The 15938-nt window shown below is 38.1% G+C and overlaps 2 protein-coding genes across 3 annotated transcripts in view; both read right to left on the reverse strand.

Moving 5' to 3' along the window:
- The window catches only part of ptp4a2b (protein tyrosine phosphatase 4A2b), a 35328-nt gene extending 34093 nt beyond the window's left edge, over window positions 1-1235 (reverse strand). The window contains exon 1 of the mRNA XM_055219795.2: window positions 1075-1235. The gene's annotated coding sequence lies outside the window, so the exon portion shown is untranslated. The remainder of the gene's footprint in view (window positions 1-1074) is intronic.
- Window positions 1236-3032: 1797 nt separating this feature from the next.
- Window positions 3033-15938, reverse strand: part of col8a2 (collagen, type VIII, alpha 2) — a 65624-nt gene continuing 52718 nt past the window's right edge. For both annotated transcript variants that reach the window (XM_055220149.2, XM_055220148.2), the window contains exons 2-3: window positions 14418-14597; window positions 3033-6861 (exon numbers count right to left, since the gene is read on the reverse strand). In XM_055220149.2, the coding sequence (XP_055076124.2) occupies window positions 4961-6861; window positions 14418-14571 (2055 nt within the window). In that variant the 5' untranslated portion in view covers window positions 14572-14597 and the 3' untranslated portion in view covers window positions 3033-4960. The remainder of the gene's footprint in view (window positions 6862-14417; window positions 14598-15938) is intronic.

A 15938-nucleotide genomic window follows, 5' to 3' on the forward strand; every position in this document is an offset into this window, starting at 1 on the left:
AAAAACATCACACAAAACACTGATCACCATCAGTTTGTACTGATGACACAGGAGCAGGATGAGAGCAGGTTGTCCACGAAGCCAGGTGACTCATCAAACACTACACATGACACCAGAATACAAATATCTGGGATGAGTGGGATGTTACATATCACCATCGATATCATATTTCCCGTTAAGTACTCATTTTCCAATGAAAAGTTTATTTAAGACTCTTCTCATATATCATCTTACCAGTTATACAATATACAATTAGTTTACTACGCATTTCAGGTCCATCCGCTTACAGTTTAACCATGTGCAGGAAACGGGAAGTGATCAAAGACACGACTCGATCATACTTCAAACTCAAAGGGTTAACTTGCCATATGTCAGAATCACGAGTATAATAAAACGCATTTAGTGGCACGTGTTGTCCCTTAATGACACCAATATCAAAGACTCCGCACTTCGCATACCCATCAAGCCACTTAAATCGGAAACATTCCGGAATGGGAAGATAAAGTGTTACCTTATCTGACTGAACTCACAGTCACAGTTAACACCATTAGCTTAGTAGCTAACAATTCAGTCTCACTCTCTGTGACCTTACAACTGCCCTATACGGTGAAATACATGTCAAATGACTATCAGGTTATATGTTCACTCATTTGATTGACATTTAACCGTTCAATTATATAACAGAATGAGTAGTTGTGACGACACATAAACTGTTTAAGCAACTTCTTCTTTACTGGGGATGAGACCGCTAGCGAGTTGCTAGCCACGACAGTTAGACAGCCTGGGGAGAACTTTAAATCACGCATTTACCAAAAAACAAATAATCAACGACCATCCCACACCCCGTTACAAATACTATCAACAGATTAATACAAGCAGAGAAGAGAAGTAAGGAGCTTCCGTTCAGACGTATGCGGGCAAATGGCTGCCACCCTCGCGAGCTTTGCGATCTCCTTCACCGGCTGGAGCGCAAACTCACATAGCTACGCTGGAAACAAGCATGTCGCGCGACCGTTATCAACGTCTTTTAGTCATGTTAGATTTGAAAGACGAGTAGTAACAGACAATACTTACAAATAACGGGCCAAACATTGAAATCCCTTGGCAATCCCCAGAGAAAGTGGACGTAGAGTCGTAAACGCTTTGAGGGTGAAGTCGTATTTTTCGACCTCGCTCTCAGTGAAACTGAATCGAGTGGAACTGGAGGGGGCGGAGTCATACAGTAACTGCGTCATCTTTGCGCAAGAGCCTGTTGACGTTTCACGATTACCAGGGCATCATTCCAACACGTTTTTAAAACACGAATTAGTATTTAATGTTGATAATGTAATTCAGCACCACTGATTAACAAACGATTAAATCTTAAAGTAATTTTTTTATAAATATAGTATGCATGGTGTGATGGGAGTAGTAGAATTAATCGCGCTTGATGTTGGTAGCCACCCAAAAATTTGACTAATTTAAAAATTAGATTAACTTAACTGATTTGGATACTAGCAAATGGAGATCACAGTGAATACTGCGGTCGGTGAGGTATGGAAAGCCTGTGAGGCTTGTTATAGGAACATGCAAAATTCACGTGTTCCTGAATGCCAGCAAAATTGAGTTGGATATCACTCCCCCTAGTTATATACTCTAAATCAGGGGTTGGTTCTCAAACTTTTGGGCAAGATACATTTCCAGGGACCCCCATAAAAATATAACAGATAGGCCTATTCATTTATTAACTACAATTTGTACTCTTATTTGTATTGTACATTTTTAAAACCTAAATATATTTTAAAACTAAAGTAAGTGGTGATTTGTTGTGATGTCACAATCATTATGCTCCCATAGGAATATACATTTATTATACAGCACCATTTTTAATTTACTGCAAATTATTTCAAGGATCCCCTTGGCTTTGCATTGCGGACCCCAGTTTGAGAACCACTGCACTAAATGAATGCTAAAATGTTTAAATGCAATAAAATTGTTCATAAATTGTGTATTAAAATGCTGTTCACATGTAACCCTGCTTGTCAATAACCCAGCTAAATACATTTTTTGATTTAATGTTCTCTACATAAAATCATCATACATAATTTAAGAAGATAGTTAGATTATAAGTCTTTAGTCTGGATTTCACGGATACAGTAGCCGTCACTGGGTCAGTACACATTAAGTGCATATTAGTACCTCACTTAGGCCCTATATTGGTACCTCATATATATATTTAGGGCTGGGCATATGAGTTTGTGATTTGTGTAAACATTATGTATATTTAAACACACACATATACACACACATACATATATATACATTTAAGAAATTTTTTATTTAAATATCATTTTTTATTTATATATAATTTAGAATATATAAAATTTTAAATAAATATATATACACATGTAAATGTTTCTTAAATACATACATGAATGTGTGTGTATTTATATATACATAATAATTACATGCACAGCACAAACTCATATGTTATGCAAAAAATTACTTTTATTTTGTATAAGATTAATCTAGATTAATCTATGTCCAGCTCTAATATTTTTTTTATATATTTTTAAAACAACTTTTGTGCCTTTTTCTGAGACTGCAGTCACATATGCATCACCCTAATAAAACTGCTTTTTAAATATAAAGGTATTAATTTTGATATAGCTTTTCACTAAGAACAATTTTAAGATGATTTTTTTTAACTGAGCTGTTGTCAGAATTTAGTTTTAGGCCTTATGATGAGAACTCCCACTAAGCTCCCAGTAAGGTTCTCTATAGTGTCTGTGAATTTTAGCTGCACCCCTGCCTCGGGTATATACATGTATACTGACATTAATTCCATTGCACATTCCATTTTCATTTATAATTAACAATCCCTTTGTCTAAGAAGTATGTAAAAATGGGTAGTTCAAAAGCAGGAATGAGAAAAAAATGATGAGAGGTTGCAAAATAGTTTGAGTACTCAATCCAGTACAAGATACAAGACATTTTTGTTGTATTTAGGTTTTTTTTTTTTTGTTAGGGAGGTACAAAATTAATAGACACTCTTAATCAAGAAAATCTTTATTGATGTTGCATCAGTACAGTACTGCTTGCAGATTTCGTACAAGCTGACAAAATATGTTCAATCAAAAGAGTGCATTTTAATACCCTAAAATGGATTGCATAATGTAAATGCAATAGCCACGTAGAAGACATAATGTCCTATAGATTGATAGATACATTACACAAAAAGAAAAACAACGGTAGCGTGTTGACTACATGCTCCTAACTCCTCAATACTGTTAAATATAAGATTAGTTTTCTGTTTAGGGTTTTGGTGGCTGGACTTTCGTATGGGACTATCACAAATACGCCTTTATTAAGTTCATGTGCAAATGGGATTGGTTGTTTCCTTAAATTTGATAATTGATAATGATCAAATATCCCTAGGAACAGAATCAAGGCTTTTATCCCAGTTTGTTTTGAACATCAAAAAGAAGCACCATGGTCAAAGCAATTTTGAGATATACTGTTAGAATAATTAATTGTAAAAATCCTTAATCCATTGCACACAAACAATGTCCACTTATCGTAGAAAATATCCATCACAGTGTTAATATGGAAGTCATAAAATGCACCTCATTTGCTATAAGTGAAAATTGAAATAGGAAACAACTGTTACCTATACATAATACAAGTGAATGAAATCTCCATTTTAAGCAACAAATGTGTCATATAAATGTGTGTATGGAAAAAGATTGAGTGCACTGTTGTTTCATTTGGTCTTTCTAATGGGAATTAAAGGACAATATTTGACAATCATGTTGATGTGATATGTATTTATCTTTCAAGAAGAAAAGCTTTTAAATTATGTTCTAAATGATGTTACCTCATAAATATATAATACATAATTGTTTAGGCTGATTTTGACGTGTTAATCATGTATTATATGTGAATAGAAGTCAATATGCCATTAAAATTCAGATGCAGTAATGTGAAATATGATGTATGTAAAAAATATTTTAAGTATTCAATCTCAATACTTTGCATTGTTACAAAACATCAGAATCATGTTGTCATGTTTTCTTAATCTACTAGTAGTCCCTTACCATCCATGTACGGTAGGTATCCTATATAATTTGCATTAATTTAGGTGATTTTAAACAGTATGAAAGTCACAGAAATTGCATATTTGTAAATACAGGCACTGTTATATTGTAGTCCTCTTTCAGGACCAGTACTGATTTATGTTTTCAACAATGAAATCTTTAAAATCAAGTAATTTTTTTACTTTTCTGAACACAATGTTTTGTCACAGAAACAGATAACACAGCACACAGTCATCATCGCTTTAACACAGTAAATCAAACAAAATATATCACTAAACAGATTCACCTGTCTGGCATTAAAAAGAAAAACAATATTAAACAGAGATTTGTTCTTTACATTACTGGTGAATGTACTGAGTACAAACAATGTTTGAACAGATGTTTGAAATCTAAAATGTTACACTGATCAAGTGGTACATGAAGGAAAAATGAAAGGGGTTTGATGTAAATATGACTGCAACTAGGGGAAAAGATAACCCCAGAGTCAATGTGATGGAGCTCAATGGGAGTCATTTGGCAAAGTGTGCAGTCACATGGGTAAGTCTTAAACTGGTTACTTACGCATTGCAAAGTACTTAAGTCTGATTCCAATAAACAACAGCAACTACAACAACAACATCAATAAAATAACACCATAATATAACAACATCAACAAAAATAATATAACAGTTATAATAAAATTATAATATAGGCAGAAAATAACAACATTTAAAAGAAAAACAATGATCAAATCAGATAGTTGAAAGAGAGAGTTATAACAGGGAGGCTCCCCTGTTTTGAACTTTCTCCATCCTCTGTGTCGTTCAGTAAGTCTTTCCTGTCATCTAGTTGCTAGATGTTACTGCAAGGCACTTAAGCAAGGACTTCACAGGTAAGATGGACTGTTATGTGGGGCACAGGAGAAACCCTGAGAAGGACGAATGGATGTACTCAGTGGAGTAGAGGCCATTTGCTTGGTCAGAGGGCATCTGCAACCAAACCTGGTCATTTTCTTTCAGCTCCAGTACTGCACTACCTGATGCCTGGTCCATATAGCCCTTCTTGTATTCATCATAGGTGTATGTGGCTGGCACATTGTTTTTGTACAGTGCCACCCACAGGCTGGTTCCCTTTACATGTACATGATAAGCAAAATAGTAGATTCCAGGAATTGGGCTTGTGAAGATGCCAGTGGCAGGGTTGTAAGCGTTTTGCCCATTGTGGAGAATTCTGTCAAATTTGATGGGCATTCCAGATGGTGGAAATGGTTTAGTCAGAATGGCTGTAAAAGCAGGAGCCACACTGGCGGAGAGCACAGCTTGACCAAACTGTGGTTTCTCACCACCTGGAATGGTTCCACCTTCAATACTTGGCCCTTGAACTGCTGTCTCCTGACCATTAGATTGGCCAGGGGGCCCAGGAGGTCCAGGTGGACCTGGAGGGCCCTGCACACCATTAAGTCCAGGAGAGCCAGGTTTTCCTGGAGGTCCTTGTGGACCAGGCAACCCCTTGTCTCCAGGTTTTCCAATTCCTTGGGGCCCTGGTGGACCTAGTTCACCTTTCAACCCTGGAACACCTTGTGGTCCCATGTGACCAGTTGGGCCTGGAAGACCAGGAATTCCTGATGTACCACGTGGCCCAGGGGGTCCTGGGAATCCATTCTCACCTTTTGGACCTGGTCCTCCAATCAAACCAGGATTACCTGGCAAACCAATGTGACCTGGTTCACCTTTAGGCCCTGGCTTTCCTGCGGCTCCATTGAGACCAGGAAGGCCCTTGTCCCCTGCTAGGCCTGGTTTCCCTGCTAGCCCACTGGGACCCTGATCTCCTCTGAGTCCTGGCAAGCCTGGGGGCCCTTGTGGGCCAAGCTCACCCTTTGGACCAGGTATGCCATGTTTTCCTGGAAGACCCATAGGGCCTTGTGGACCTGGAGGCCCTTGCTGTCCAGCTGGCCCCACACCTCCTGGTATGCCCTCCAATCCAGGTTCACCTTTGTCACCAGGTGCTCCTGGTAATCCAGCAAGACCTCTGTCACCTTTTTGTCCAGCAAGCCCTTGTTTACCATAGCCAGGAGGTCCAGGAAACCCGGGTTGTCCTCTAGTGCCGGGTTCACCTTTTGGCCCCAATGAGCCTGGACTACCTGGTACACCATCATTCCCAGGCTTTCCTAAGCCAGGTTGCCCAGGCTGTCCTTGAAGTCCAGGAAGACCAGCCTCTCCAGGGACACCTTGTTCCCCTGGAAGTCCTTTATCTCCCTTTGGCCCAGGTTGTCCGGGTAACCCATCAATCCCTGGTTTACCCAACCCAGGGACACCAGGAGCTCCTGGAGGTCCCGGAAGGCCATTGGGCCCCCTGGGACCAGGCAGACCAGGCTTGCCATTGCCATTTTCGCCTTGTGGCCCTCGTTCTCCAGGACTACCATTGAATCCTTTAGGTCCTGGTTCACCTCTTGAACCGGGTGGGCCTCTTGTCCCAGGTAACCCTGGTTTCCCATTCAATGACAGACCTGCAGGCCCAGGCGGGCCTGGCTGACCTGGCAGTCCTCGTGGACCTGGCTCTCCACGAAGACCACCCTCCCCATTGAGTCCTGGTGGTCCTTTAGGCCCTATTTTTCCTGGTAAACCTGGTAGGCCAGGCTTTCCGATTCCAGGGAATCCTGATGGCCCTTGTGGACCTGGCTGACCATTTAGACCAGGTTTTCCTAATCCGGGTTTCCCTGGTAATCCAGGAGGCCCAGGTGGTCCCCTTGGCCCTGGTTTCCCTTGAGGACCTGGCTCCCCTTTTACATCCATCATTGGTGGAAAGTCTGCAAAAGATTAAAGAAACAATGGTTGGTTATCTCCTGCACAGTCTAACAATTCTGAACATCATGTTATTATAAACAGAGGTTTCTATTAAGAAATCTTTTCCTATAACATCAGGGAAAATAAACCATCCCTAATACTTAAAAAAAGTTTTTGTTTAGTTCAGAACGTCGCCTACGGTCTTAAAACTCTGGCCACCCAAACTTAGTCCAATGGTTCTATGATTCAAATCCTTGACCAAAACGGGGGACAATAGTGTTGACTGTTATCCTACTGTAGGTTGTCTCTCTTCTCTCTGAGATCTGCTGTCCCAGCACCAGCCAGATGCCTATCCATGTGCCAACTCAAGACTACAAGCTTTAGCCAGGATAACCCAGAAGCAACAGGAATAATAATAATGTTTCTTTTTTTTATTTCCACTACTTATCTACCCAGTCTCTTACGTTCAGTGCAAAACTACAAAGCAGTATTTATTTTTTGTAATTGCAGCTTTGATGTCAGCGTTTGCCGCAAATTCAGACCTGACAGTTCTTAAAACCCATATATAATCATAAACATTTACCATAAGCTTTTCTTTGCATTCAAACAAATGCTTTTATTTCCATTGATGTTTAGTATATAAACATTTAGTATATAATTTAATATTAATGAATTAATTTTCCTGTGATTTTTCAGGTAAAGCTGCTTTGAAACAATGTAACATTGTAAAAAGCGCTATATAAACAAATCCAAGGTATCCCCGAGTTCCAAGGTGACCCCAAAATGCTAGTGAGATTAAATACTGCATTGTGCTTTGCACCAAAGCCCACAGGGCAGAATGTGTTTACTGACAAAACAAACAATAGACACAAAAACGTTTCTTAACAGCATTTGACCTCTGTGGAGTTACAGCGAGAGAACTGGATGTCATTTGAGTGTCATGTTTGTACTCAGAGACACCAACTATGCTATCATGAAAACACTTTAAAGTTAATTTCAGGATAAGATTCTGTATAAATTTGGTTTATATTTGTTAATATTAAAGATATGAAGGTTATATTTTCACAGAATGTTCTTTATGTTAATGCACCGTTGTAAACACTGTTTATGTGCTTCACACCTTTAAATAAAAAAAAATAAAAAACATAAAAATGTTGTATTACCAGTGTATGTAATTTACAATTTTTTAAAGCAATTTCATTTTCTTGAAAATGTTAAAGGAACACGCCCACATTTTGGTAATTTAGCTTATTCACCGTATCCCCCAGAGTTAGATAAGTCCATACATACCTTTCTCATCTCCGTGCGTGCTGTAACTCTGTCTGACGCAGCCCCCGCTAGCATAGCTTAGCACAAAGACTGGAAGTGAATGGCTTCAGCTAGCATACTGCTCCCAATAAGTGACAAAATAACGAGAACATTTTCCTATTTGTGTTGTGATTTTCATAGTCACACCATGTACAAATAACAAGGTCATATGAGACACAACCATCTTTTAACAGTATACATACTGGGAACTATATTCTCAGTAGGTGAAGCACTGCTTCTTGTATACTGTTAAAAGATGTGTCTCATATGACCTTGTTGTTTGTGCACGGTGTGACTATACAAACCACAACACATAAATAGGAAAATGTTTGCATTATTTTGTCACTTATTGGGAGCAGTATGCTAGCTGAAGCCATTCACTTCCAGTCTTTGTGCTAAGCTAAGCTAGCGGGGCTGCATCAGACAGAGTTACGGCACGCACGGAGATGAGAAAGGTATGGACTTATCTAACTCTGGGGGATACAGTGAATAAGCTAAATTCCCAAAATGTGGGTGTGTTCCTTTAAAGCTTTACGAATTATCTAATTTGGAAATGCCTATGTCTTTTCAGACAGAGTAGCACAGATGTTAAAAGGGATAGTTCACCCCAAAATCTTGTCATTTACTCAATCTTGTCAGGTTGTTACAAACCCATACATTTCTTTTTTCTGATGAACACAAGGGAAGATATTTTGAGAAATGTTAGTAGCCCCATTTACTTCCACAGTATTATTTTTCCCACTATTGAAGTCAATGGGGCGGTTTTGTGTTCATCAGAACAAAGAAATTTATACGGGTTTGAAACACCGTGAGAGTGAGTAAATGATGACAGAATTTTCCTTTTTTAGGGGAACTTTCCCATTAAATTTTGTTTAAGAAAATCATGAAGTAAGGATGTGGATGTCTCTCACTGGGTTTCTTTAAACTTTATCACCAGTGGGCCTACTTTTGTAAGGGTAAATTCTAGATGCCCAAATCAAGTTTTGTGACCTTGGTCTTGACTGAAAAATTGCAAAACCTGTTTAACAGAGAGGTTGATTGCTACACTTTGTCATTTTGCAACATGTAAAAAGTCAGTATAGTAAAGTCAGTACGTAATTATAGTAATATACCTGTCAAATGTTTGGACACAACTGATATATCATTACTGTTATGAGTTGTCAAATAATAAGAATCATACTAATAATTATACTATTTAAATTATTGAAATTAAAAAAATGTTGTCTCCATATATCTGTTTGAAACGTTAAATTGCAATTTATTTAATTATTTTTTACGTGGCTGAAGTGAAATGACGTCAAACTGACATTTCCGGCCAAGTCGCACGGAAGCTCACATTATAAAACATTATTTTAAGCTTACCGTTGTCAATCGAAGTAAGGTAAGGATACAGCTTTAAACATCTATGTACTTGCATAATAACAGATTTTTTTGTTCGTTTGTAACCAAAAGTTTTGAAATGCATGCAGATTTAAATTAAGCAGTGAACACATTTGAAATACTCAAAGCCAACACTTAAATGGATAAAATGGTTCCCATGAAAAATGTTTGTCTAGAGAAAATATCTCTTAGTTCAAGGGTTTCTTTAAAAAATGAAAAGATTTTTTATAAAATAAAACATTTTCTAATCGTTTTAATGGAATTCTGTACTTCAACACTTTTTAAAAAAAATATTAAAAAATGTATGCCAACTATATAGGCCTTCAGCGCCCTCAAGTGGTACAACATTGTACATTATTCCAAACATACTTGCCTCATACTTTTTTATTTACCACTTAAAAAAGGTACCACAGTAATACTATGATATTCCTTGAAGTACCTTAAAGTAAAATAAACTTTAGTTTTCAATCAGTGCCATAGTTATCATCATAGTACCACAGCTCCTGAAGCTCTTAAAACAATAAGACTATTACAAACTCTCCTAAATAAATTTTTTCAAAGTTTTATCTCAGTTCTCCAAGCACATAAAGTTTTTGTGCTATTACGTCAACCTTTTACATGGCAGCTACTTTTACAAATCAATGAATAAAAGTTTTCACAATATCTGAGTATACTGCATGTCTTCCAGTGACCACTAGATGTCAGTAAGTACACAACTTTTCTTTACTCGGGTCTACGATTTCTGAGAACCGACTCACTAAATTTGACTTTAACTTAAATTACATTCATTACTATTTTACTTACATGATCCTCTTTGAAAAAATACAGACTTTTTGAATTTAACAATTGTAAGCAGAATCACCTGAGAAAAACTATTGGAAGGCATCGCAAATCTTGAATAGTAAGACTAACAGTAGCTTAATTGTCAAGAGTATTGTCTATTATATAATTACATTATAAGATGTAAAAAAAATACATCCCATGTATTTGTAGCACAGGTATGTTTCTTATAAATAAATAAATAAATAAATAAAATGTGTCAGTAGGCCTTTCCAATGACTTTCAGAAGCTATACTGTGGTACTTTGATACATACTGTATTGTATCTACTAAATGATTATTACAATATTTATATACCATTGGTATTTATGTATGGCAAAATACTTCAAAGAACATTTCTAAAATGCAAAAATTACCCCTGTGGTACATCTTTGTACCTTTTGTTATACAGTATATATAAATTGTTAACTTTTAGTATACACACACACAAAATTCATGTAAAAAGCTACCAGATGCTGAGAAAGGCAATCTGTCCAAACAGGCCAATCACAGGCAATTTTTATCAGTGGACCACAGACATGCCAAGATCTCAATAGCCATCAGCAGAGAAAAGTACAAGCAGAACTGTGGACATATATTACATTGTGTTGCATTGCTTTTGATGAGTTAGAATCTCCGTTTGCTATCAGATACCATTACTAGACATGTGACCTTAATTTATAACCGTAGGTTTTCAATCTTGCACTATTCCAGAGGTTGCCAGATTCTGGAAAGTCTTTGAGGAGAATGTAAATCAGATACATTAAGCATCTCAAAGCACAGCGGCCAAACCAATGGCAAAGCATGGTACTTAAAAATAATAATCGTTCATTGTAGTTGGTCTTTACAATGCCAATACTGTAATTGGGTTTAAAGCACCAGTAGAAAAAGTTGTCTCTTGATCCTGCTTGTTTCTGACACAGTCACGCCCACTTTTCCCTAGCAGCTTGAGGTCTGGAGTATATGATCTTTGATATACTGCTCCAAAGGGAGGTGACTTCAGCTAACTAACTAAGCTCTCTTCTTGTCTGACACACTCACAATGCCCTCTCATATATCATAGAGGGGAGAGGAGACACTGAATGGCAAACCAATCTAGTCCTCTCATTGTTCATCTCAAAAGCTTTCAGTCTGACAAACTTCTGGCTCGACTTCCTGACTCTTTCCCTGCCTAAAGATCTCAATTGCTTAAGCCAAAGACACAGGAACTGGAATCTCTGCCCATGTTGACCATAGCTTGCCACATAAATATAGAGTTTTGGATGACGTCAGACAATGCTTGCTTGGATTATTTTAATGTTCATTTTGAAAAGATCAATAGATGGGTTAATGAATGGATAGATAGATAGCAGTGGCGGCTCGTTCATCTAATTCAAAATAAGTGTTCAGAGTGTCATGTGTGTTGCTTGCGTTTTCAAAATATGTGTTTGTTGCGTCATGTAAGCCATGTGCACCACGTGTTTTGTCAAAATAAGTGCCTACTGCACACACGCCAAAACCGTTTATGATAAAAGAGACGCTCACGTTCACAAAACACTCGCAAGAAACTCCCTAACAGTAAACTCTGATTACGCATGAGATGATGAGAGTATCTGGCAATCACGAGCGTCTCTTTTATCATAAACCCTTTAGATGCGTCTGGAGCAGGCACTTATTTTGACAAGACACGTGATGCACACACGATCTCTCGACGCGCAGAACACAAATTTTGAAAAAAGGAATCACACACATGACGGGCTACATACAAACTTCGCATCGAGCGCCCTCGAAAAAATAAGTCACTGGCCGCCACTGATAGATAGATACTAAGGATCATGTTGTGTCGAGCCATCTTAGTGTTGTAAAAATAGCGATTTTGATGCTCACAATATATTGAAGGCATAGCTTCTAGTTCTTTTGCGACCACTTCAGGTACTCAAAATGGCAGAAGACAAGTTTGAGATGTGAGTGACGTCAGCTGATATTCATGAATAGGTGCAAAGGTGTGCTTTTTGAAAGGGTAACGCCCCAGAGACACCCCATGGACCATTTTATGACCACCAACAGTGTAGATAGATAGACAGACGGACAGACAGATAAACTGTAAAAAAAGATTTGTTGGTTCAACTTAAAAAAGTTATCTGCTTGCCTTAAAGGTGCCATTTGTAATAATTGAGGTAAAAGATTTAAAAAAATGAGCTACACGCATCAAAAGAGTGAGAAGAAATAAGGGCAAAGATGCCATTAAAAAAATGACAAGGTATAGTGCTGCAGAAATATCAATCTGAATTAGCATGCTAAATTACTAGCTACAGCCCGACTGGTGTTGTAATACCAGTTTCGACCATGGGAGGCAGTATGCGGGCCACGCACATAACCGCCAGCCAAACTGCAATACACGAATAAGTCGCATGTGTGGGAGTACAGCCCTCTACTACTACCGCTGCGTCCGAAAACTAAGGCAGCTGACTTGTTGACTTAAGAGGCATGAAGGCAGCTCAGAGAAATGCAATTCGGACAGCCATGGATTCGGACATGCCTTGATGCCTTCCTTCCTTGCAATAGGGTTTTTGGACGTATTTCAGTTCAGGGAAGAGAGCGGAAGAATGGCTAAAGCAAGAGACATTTACCACTACCACAACCATTTGCTGCAGGGAACAACGCGCTCGGAATCACAAATAAAATATGATAAATAAAGGAACTGAACCAGAGTAAATACTGGCACTGCTTTTCATCGCTGGAGACAACTAATGGACATGAAAGAAATGAGGTTCGACTCCGAAATGACAACATTTCTTTTCAATTGGTAAGTAAGATGCTGTTAGTATTTCGCTAGAAGTTCACTTATAATAGGCATTGCGATAACCTATGCTCAGCTTGTACATGAACTACGGCTTTGTGCAGTAATTGTGGCTCCATCTGAAAGCAGCTGATGGCGATTCACTTTTAACCAAAAAACCGGCTTCACTGACGAGAAGCGCAATGACTATCGCATGCAAATGATCGTGCATCCTTAGCTGTTAGCGTTTAATAGTTAGCTCTACCCACGGATCCGATCCGGTTTTCACCCGTTATCTACCTACCAAGCTGATGCTAAAATGTAACATTAGCTAAGAAGCTTGAAATGTCTTCGATGATAATGAACACCAAATGGACGCACGAAACGTAGCGGAAAACATTGCAATTTTAATGAGACCGAATGGTTTTTTTGTGACTAATGATAACTTAGTTGCTAATGTAAATCAAACTTGATATATGCTGCTAAATTTGCAGCTGCTAAATTAAAATAGACCAACTCACTTTCTGGAGGTATACTGCCCCCATCTGTTTGGAGTGTGGAGTATGAATTGATTTTTTTTTTGGCGGACATTTTAAATGGTCCCTTTAAAATTTGGAGGGAATTCAACTTAACTCTTTCTTCGCCATTGATGAATTATCTCATCAATTAAGAGAAAACATATCCCTGCCAATGACGCTTTGCTGACGGTAAAGCGTTTTTACGGTAATCTTTAATTACACTATTATCCACTAGATGGCGCTCTTACCCAATTTATAAAAAATATAAGGCATCAACTAAAAAAACAACATTGTAAACTCCGTGTATGTTTTGATCTTGATTCTGAATCTGATCTCTAACAAAAGTCCTTCACAAAAATATAATTATTTTGTTGAGCTTTTTGCTCAAAATTTGAAGCAACCTTCCCATATTTGAGAGGTGATAAAAAGAGAACAAATGAAGATAGGATGAAACTTTTTCCATTTTGTTTTTTTATATTTGTTTGTTTATATATTTTTTTGTTTTTTGTGAAAACTTTTGTAAAAATTACAAAAAAAGCTGGCGGGCAACTTAAAAAAAGGCTGGCGGGGAATGAGTTAAAAATATTAGTTGACACAAAACAGTTGTGTAAAAATTGTTGTATTAACTAATATTTGAAAGTTTTAAGGCAACTTGTTGTATTAACTAATATTTTAAAGTTTTAGGGCAACTAGATAACTTACTTTTTTAGGTTGAACCAACTTTTTTACAGTGTAGACAAACAGACAGACATTCACAATACATATATGGCTTTGAAAGCTTGTTTAACAACACTTACCAAGATACTGGCCCTTTCCTTCTCTGAATGGTGGACCAACCGGCCCCTTCATCATGGGCTGCATGTATTTCATCTGTGGCATGGGGGCGTAACCTCCACCCAGGGCATGTTTCCCCAAAGTTAACAGGACACAGAGCAGTGCCAACATTGTCATTGGCCTCTGTGGTCACAAGCTTCAAACTGCAAAGAGAAAGAGAAATTGATTCACTGTTTTGCCTTTCGGTTAAAAGTTGTTTTTTTAAATCAGTCGTTTACCTCACATTCCATTCAAAAAGCCAATTGTATGAACATCTGAAAGTGATATTTAACATAATGGGGTCACCCAAGTGAAAGAGCACCAAAGGCTGCTGGGTTTTGTAACAGCTAAACAAACGGATTATCGGAGCAATCAGGCATTTGACTGAGTTCTTCACCGTTACCAATCATTTCTGCATACAGCGATCAAGCATTCGGTTTTGAAATTCCCTTCATTTCCCTGTTTACGTTGGCTTTGCCAACGCGCCCGGTAGGTTTTCAAAGTCGCACGCCAGTCAGCATTACCGCTAGTAGGTGTAATATTGAGTGACGGCGTCAGGCATAAACTGCTCTCCTTGTGTTTGCCTCAGCCGAGATGCCTGGCAAGGGGCCGAACACATGAAAGCTCCGCTCGGCTACCACACGGGCTCCAAAACACTCAGAAACTAACCTTCAACACCAGTCCAAAAACTGCAAAAGCAAAGCCCTTCATGTTAAACGTTAGACGTGAAATATTGTTTTAGGTCTCATTTCAACGCTTGATGGAAAATCTTTCGATAGCTTTGCGGTGCAGACAAGCAGCCTTGTCAGAGGTACATGGTTTCACTTTGGAGCCTGCAGAGATGTTTACAAGAAGCACACCGTGATGGTCTACCTGTAGTACGCGGCTGACTGTGGATGGGTCACTGGATGGAGTTATTAAACCTTTTAAGTTCATAGATGTACCAATGCCAGCTTAAGCCTAGGCAAGGCTTTTACGTCTGGTGGTTTGTTTAACCAGTCATTCCCTGAGACAGCTATTGCTGTTTGCTTTAATTTACTGCAGGAAGGAATGATAATTTCATCCTCATGTTACTTGTACCAAATATTTACACAGATCTGATCAGGTGCATAGGAGAGACAACTGGCAACACAGTACTAGCACATGCACAGCGTATACATATTGGAGAAAAATATGTATTTACTTTGTCAAAGATGACAAATGTGACCCTGTCCAGACTAAAATCTCAAAATTACATCACAGTTTGATTTCAGTCTTACTCAATCAATATTAAATATCAAAGTCATATTTTCACACAATATTATTTACATTATTAAGGATGGTTTCAGTAAATCACAATAAATGACTTCAGCTGGATTCAGTTTTGAAATTTACTGTACGATTTTTGCACAGTTACATTGTTTAAATCTCATCTGAAACTCTTTAAGAGATGAATGTGTGAAGAAACATGAGATGTAAGCGTGGTTTATAAGGATGAGGGCATGTCACGCAACCTGTCAATGTTG

This window comes from Misgurnus anguillicaudatus, chromosome 20, assembly GCF_027580225.2.
Source record: "Misgurnus anguillicaudatus chromosome 20, ASM2758022v2, whole genome shotgun sequence".
In the NCBI taxonomy this organism is placed as follows: Eukaryota; Metazoa; Chordata; class Actinopteri; order Cypriniformes; family Cobitidae; genus Misgurnus; species Misgurnus anguillicaudatus.